The sequence below is a fragment of the Carettochelys insculpta genome, chromosome 9, assembly GCF_033958435.1.
Source record: "Carettochelys insculpta isolate YL-2023 chromosome 9, ASM3395843v1, whole genome shotgun sequence".
Taxonomy (NCBI): domain Eukaryota; kingdom Metazoa; phylum Chordata; order Testudines; family Carettochelyidae; genus Carettochelys; species Carettochelys insculpta.
This window is the reverse complement of record NC_134145.1, coordinates 5,885,649-5,892,656: the sequence shown is the minus strand read 5'-3', so window position 1 is coordinate 5,892,656 and position 7,008 is coordinate 5,885,649. Positions and strand designations below refer to the sequence as shown.

Sequence of the window (7,008 nt, the reverse complement as noted above, 5' to 3'; positions counted from 1 at the left end):
TTTCCAGATCACTTTATTCTCAGTGCTACAGGACAGATTCCCTAGCTGGTGTAAGCTGGTCAGAGGTCCATTGATATAAATGGAGCTGCCCTGGTTTACACCAATGGAGCTGCTGGCACTTTATGTGCAGCCTGGAATTGGAAAGCTGTAAATCTGACCAGGCGACATGGGGGAAAGTTCTGCCTAGTGGTTAGAGCAGAGTACTGGGAGTCAACCACAAGGGCAGGGTGGGAAAGGGGTTCCTTACTCAGGTCCTGGCTTCAGTAGTCAAGGTCTGCTACTCACCTGCTCTGTGACTTTGAACACCTGTCCTATTGGTTACAGAAAGAGTGGTGTGTCACTGGATGCGTGTCTAAAAGAAGAGAGCCCGTCCTATGGTGATTCCTTACAAGGAGCTGCTAAGGGTCCTCTGAGACAGGCTTACTTTGCCTGCTGGGGCTGCTGCCTGTTCATGCTTGCTGGGCACATGACTTTATTTGCAAACTCCACCCCTGTTGCCCCTGCTGCTTGCCTGCGAGCTGTGTGCCCACCCTGGTGCAATGACCAAGCTAACCAGCTGTTGTTGAAGGCCATGAAAAGCTTCCATTCCTTCCAGACGAAGCTGGCCAAGGGAAGGTTGTCCTCCTTCTCCGGCAACGTGTGCAATGCCCTTCTGTGACCCTCTGTTTCGCTTACTTGGCAGCTCAAAGAAATGCTTGAGCCAGCCCTACAATGGGCCTCATCTCTGTCCCATTTGGGAGGGCTTGGAAAAGTAACTGTAGTTAACTACTTTACCAGGAGGGTGGTGAAGCACTGGACTGTGTTGCCTAGAGATGTGGTGGATTCTCCATCCCTGGAGGTTTTTAAGTCCCAACTTGACAAGGTCCTGGCTGGGATGACTTAGCTGGGGTTGATCCTGCTTTAGGCAGGGGTCTGGACTAGATGACCTCCTGAGGTCCCTTCCAGCCCTCGGATTCGATGATTCTATAATCCTTCCTTCTGGATCTGGGACTGGCAGCTCCCTGAGCTGCATGGTGGATCCTGTCTTCTAATTGCACCAGCCTGGGGTAGGCTGTTCTAGGGATGGGCTGGCGTGTGCTGCCATATGCTGCTAGCTCCGGCCCACCCTGCCCTTGGGGCTGTGCACACCTTCTCTAAGGTTTTGGACCCAGGTCCTCAAAGGTACTTAGGCTGCTAACATCCACTGATTTCCCTGAAAGTGCAGATCCTGACTTGCTGAGGATCCAGGCCTGGCTATGCAGCCGCACAGCATGCATGCAAGTTGTAATCAATGCCTGCCCTGCTCTGCTGAGAAAACAGGGGGAGCCAGCAGCCTGTCTCTCATACACCCTGCGAGGTTCTGCTGTGTGTGGGAATTGCCCTGCTGGAGCCCAGGGGTCAGCAACCCCCTGGTACAGATGGCCAAGTGTGGCACACAGGCTGTTCCCTGGTCTCTGTCAGAGACTGGAGATGGAAGGCAGGAGACAAGCGCTTGATCATTGTCTTCAGTCCACCCCCTCTGGGGCGCCTGGCACTGCCCACTGTCGGCAGACAGGATGCTGAGCTAGATGGACCTTTGGTCTGATCCAGTAAATAGCCATTCTCATGTTCTTATCAGAGCATGAGGCGGGAGCACAGCCCTGCCCCTCCTCCCCCATGCAGCCAGGAGCTTGTCAAAGCCAGGCCACCTGTGGCTTAACGGAAAACCTGATAATGCTGCCAACCACCAGCTCAGCGCTAAAGCTCTGCTGCTTCGTTTATCTATTAATGAAGCCGTTGTAAGTAGGACTATTGGGCTGTGTCTACGTGACAGCCTAACCTCATCATAAACTCTGCAAATTGCACAAACCAGGCTGTTTCGGCACGTGGGGCTGGCTAAACAGGGCTGCCAGAATAGCACGCCTGTTACTTTGCACACCGTTTTGAGCCAAGGGGTGCATTTCTTAGAGGTGGGCAGCTATTTCAGGACGCCACTGAGCATGTCTCAATTAACCAAACATTAATTAGCAAATTAATGAGAAGTCATTTTCAATTGAAAAATCAAAATGCTTCGTTTTGGAAATTGTCATTTTTTCAGATGTTTTTAGTGTTTGAACAGGGACCCCATTCGGTTAGAGAGCCTGCAAGGAAAGGGATGTCCCTGAGCCTAAACTGCCTCCACCTGTCCATATGGTGCTTCTGCTGGGAAGTGGAGTGGGAGTGAAGGTGGCTGCCCGCTCTGCCAGCCCGGCACTGCTGGAGTGTTGGACGGGGAGACAAGGACAGAGCAAAGCCCTGCACCTTGACCCATTTTCCCAGCAGGCACATCATGCAGAAGGCAGCGGGGGAGCATCCACGCAGAAGAAATCAGGAGGTCCCCCACTTGGTCTGCCCCAAGGCCCCAAAAACTCCCTATCTGCCTCTCTGTAGAGCCGGCAAGATGGTCCCTCAAGACCAGCCCAGTGACTGAAACACCAAAGCCTCATCTTGGCATTTCCTTCACTTGGCACTCTGCCCAAGAGACCATAAGGGATGCTCCTGCTCGCTACTGAGTTGGAATAGCAGGGCTAGGTGAGGTCCAGGACTGGAGGCAGGCAATATCCAGGTAGCCTAGGGAGTGAAATTTCTTATCTGACGTTGTTCTGTGAGCAGGGGAGCTATCACTCCACCTGCCCTGCAGGAAGGAAGAATTATTGAAATGGGAACTCAGTGTTATTCAGTGGAGGTCCCCCGTGGGAATGTGTTATGCTCCTGATCCAAATAAGCCAATAGCACCTCTTTTAATTGTCTGCTGTGACTCTATTGGCTGGAGGATGGCCCATCGGACAGGAAGTTAGCTAGGGCTTGGGACACGGGGGTACAAATTCCTGCTCTATCCCATACTTCCAGTGTGAGCTTCGGTTTCAGTCAGGGCCAGAGCATTGAAGGTATCTAAGCACTGCACCCAGTGAAATGCTTAGCTCCCAGCAAAGCACCCAGGCTATATTATGCATGGGGAGAGCCATGAGCCTAAGGAAGGGATTTTCATTAGCTGACCAGCTGAACAGGGAGCTGCCTAACCCTGCCAGGAATGAAATGCCAGGGGAGGAATCAGAGAAAGGCATAGAAATGTAAGCAGCTGGCCTGGTGCACCTAGCTGAGGGGTCAGCACTCCAGCTCAGGAGCCTGAGCCATGGGAGTCATGGACCTGAGCCAGGTCAGCTGCTTAGGTAGCTCATCCTATAGCCACCAGGTATCTCTCTCGTCTCCTGCTCATGTTCAATGCTTGACTCATATGCCTCTACATTTCCATGCACCCCAGCAAGTTCGGTGCTGCCCACTTCACAGCCACCACCACCTATGGGTGGTCTGCACCTGGCCCACTTGCTTAGGGTTGGGGGTTGGAAAGTAATAGATCTTAGCTGTGCTCAGAGCATACCTACAAGGTTAGACCCCACAGGTGAGGCAGGGGTTTCCCTGCCTTCTTTGAGAACCCAACATCAGGGCTCCTGGGATTTCAGTGCAAGAGAGGGCTATGAGTAGTTAGACAGCTGTGGGTGGTGGCGGAGCTCAGCTGGCTCTGAAAATGCTGTGGAGTGGAAATATAAATGCCCTGTGGGTGAGATGCCAGCTGGGCATTGCAAATGTCAGTGGCACACACAAGGTGGATTGAGGCACCGTGAGAACTTGCCGAGTTAGCCTGTATCTTCAAAAACAACAAGAACTCCTGTGGTATCTTATAGACTAATTGTCTGCTGTGACTCTATTGGCTGGAGGATGGTCCATTGGACAGGAAGTTAGCTAGGGCTTGGGACATGGAGGTACAAATTTCTACTCCATCCCATACTTCCCATGTGAGCTTAGATTTCACTCAGGGCCAGAGCTTTGAAGGTATCTAAGTACTATACCCAGTGACATGCTCAGCTCCCAGCAAAGCACCCAGGCTATAAAGTGTCCCAGGACTTCTTGTTGTTCACGAGAACTTTGAGGATCTGGGCCTGCCTTCTCAAAGGCTTTGGGTGCCTTTAATCGTAGGAGCTTAATTTGACCTCTTGGGCCTAATTTTCAAATCTGCCGAGCACCTCCACCAACCACTGATTCCAGCTGGGAGTTTCAAGTGCTCAGCACCTAAGCAGGATCTATGCGACTCAAGCTAGCTATGTCCAGCAGCAAATACTGGCTTAAATTCACTGACTTTGCTGGACTCTGGATGGAAACGTCTTTGGTGAGCTGTTCCAATGATCACAGTGGAGCTACTTTTGGAGTCAGGTGCCACTTAGGAGGGCAGAATATGGTTTTTGATTGCTGCTTGGCCTCTATTGGTGGGCTGTTCCTTTAGTGCAAATTTATTTGTGGCCAAACTTGTGGATGATCAGCCAGGAAGACTGACCCAATGTAGTGTTATCTAGAACAGCTGTTCCCATTCTTTTCACTACTGCTGACCCCGGATCAAATTCTAGCCAGTCTGTACACTTCAAAACATGAAAAAGGAAACCGCAGCGTAGATTTTCAGACAGCCGTTCATAATGTGATTGGAAGAGATTTAATTCAAAATAACAATTGATGGTAACACTGCAATTTATTTAAAACTTGTTTTTATGATAATTTTTATGTATCGTTTATTTTTTCACCGATCCCCTACAATCCACTTGTGGACCCCACGTTGGGAACTACTGCTCTAGAACAGTTAGAGCAGCCTAGGCTGCTCCGTCATAAATCTAGTGTCAATCTTCCATGTATATAGACGATAGCCATACAGTAAGTTGGAAAGGCATGTAATAAGCCATGCAGCTGCCTGATAAATAATCTTATGAGATGTTGGGCCCATTGTCAATATCCTGTCATAATACGATATGACATGGCATACTATGTACTGATGAAGTGGGTCTGTCCCATGAAAGCGCATCACTGACTAAATAATTTTGTTAGTCTTTAAAGTGCTACATATCTGCTGTTTTGTTTGGCTAGAATCCAGACTCACATGGCTACCTCTCTGCTACTACTGCTACTGATATGTCATGAAATAAAGTAAAAATAGTAACAGTAATACCAAAATTTAGAAGAGCGAAGAACTGAAATTTCAAAATTGTTCCGAAAAGGACATTTCTGAAGCAATTGTTTGTTTTCTTCAGTTCTCTTCCAAATCAGAACAAAAACAAAATCTGAAATATTGAAACGGAAATTGTGAGCTTTGGCTGCTTCTGAGGATGAGCAACATGGACTCTAGGGATAGGTTTTTTTATAAATTTGTATTGTGCTATAGTGTCAAAAACCCATGTTTGGCACTGTACACATAAAGCAAAGCAAGTGCTCTTTTGTCTGGGAAGCACCTGATATCCAGGAAGGACAAAAGAGACCAGGAGGCTATAACAAGCAGGGGAAGCAGAAGGTAACAGTGAGAAGACGTCGATCCTGGTTAGTATGATAAGTGCAGGTCAAAGCAAGCCAGCTGCCCTTTGACCTTTACAACATCCCCTGGCGCTGAGTTCCACAGGTAGACTGTGTGTTGTGTGAAGAACTATTTCCTTATGTTTGTTTTAAACCTCCTGCCTATTAATTTCATTGGGTGATCTCTGGCTCTTGGGTTGCGAGAAGGGGTAAATATCCCTTCCTTATTTCCTTTCTCCACACCAGTCATGATTTTAAAGACATCCATCAAATCCTTTCTTAGTTGTTACTTTTCCAAGCAGGAAAGTCCAAGTCCTTTAAATTTCTCCTAACATGAAAGCTGTTTCCCCAGTCAGATAAATTCACGATCAAAGTAAAAGTCCAAGTCTCCAGAGCCTTTCCCAGGGTCTGGCTCTGCTCTCAGAACCCAGGTGAGGAATTCCTCCACAGGGTCCATTTTAGCAGCTCTTAGGAGGTGACCTGCTCTGGCATTCGGCTGTCAGCTACCCTGCTCAGAGCTGTCTCCGTCTTCAAAAACACCTTCAGCGGTGTTATAAGAAACCCCAGCTGCTTGCAGTTCCCTTCTCTCGCCCAGTGTCTTAAACTGGTTCATTTAACAAGGCATTGAGTTTCCTGCAGGCAGCTCTTTCTCGTGTCCTTTGCTCACTCAAAAAGTCTCTGGGTAATCCCTCTGCGTAATGAAGCACCAACTAAAATTTCTTCATTTCCTCCTCCTACAGGAAATTCAAGGTGTCACAAGCCCAGCCAGCATGTGTGCCCAGTAAGGTGCGACATCCCTTGAGAGACTTGTATCAACATGTTCAGTGAAAAGAGCAGCACTTCTTTGTCCCAGAAACCGAGCCAGAAAAAGACCAGGCCCCAGGGGCTGCCGTCCCCAGCTCTCTGCTGCGCCTGTGGACTTTGCATCATGTTAGCCGGGATCAACATCACCCTGGTGGGAGCATTCGCTTTTGGGACCTTTCTCCCCATGAACAACCCTCCCATCATCATCGGACCTATCCTGCTGGTGGTGGCTTTCACATTTTTTGGGGCCTGCTGCATCTGCAGCCGGAGGCCGCCCGCCCATGGGGCAAGGAAATCCAAGCCAGGTTCCAACATCGGGCTCATCAAACCTGGCCACACAGCCTTTGAGATCGAAACTAGCGAGCACACAGTGCAGGACACCACTGCCGTGCAGCTGAGCCCGACCAGCTCGCCTGTGTCCTCCAAAAAGTCCACACCTGTCCATGAGAACTCCAAGACCTGCAAACTCTTCACAATGGATGGCAATGGACCAGCAGCAAAGTATACAGCTGGAGGGGAGTCAGTTCAGCTGAACTTGCCCAGAGGTCTTATGACATCCTAAGTCATGTAGAGTGGTTATTAGCAGCCAAGGTGGACACCACAGTTGTGCGTGTCATGATCAGATGGATACGACCATTAGGTGGTGGCAAGCCGACGAAATCCACTTTTGGGTGGCCAACACTGGCATTTTAAAAACCCTGTTAAGAAAGGAAAGGGGTGACATGGTAACTGGAAACGGTGAGGGGAAATTCCAGCCTTTTTCTGGAAGGGCTGTATTTTTCTAAATGTGATTGGAAATAACGCAGGAATGAGGAATCGATGTTGCCCAGATATGGGGAAATGAGAGATTTATTTTGGAATTAATTCATTTCTTTAGTG

The 7,008-nt window shown here is 49.0% G+C and overlaps 1 protein-coding gene across 1 annotated transcript; it reads left to right on the top strand.

Moving 5' to 3' along the window:
- The first annotated feature begins 6,142 nt into the window (after positions 1-6,142).
- TMEM275 (transmembrane protein 275) lies at positions 6,143-6,691 on the top strand. The gene has a single exon (XM_075002570.1). It carries the CDS (start codon positions 6,143-6,145, stop codon positions 6,689-6,691), a length of 549 nt encoding a protein of 182 aa, XP_074858671.1.
- The last annotated feature ends 317 nt before the right edge of the window (positions 6,692-7,008 follow it).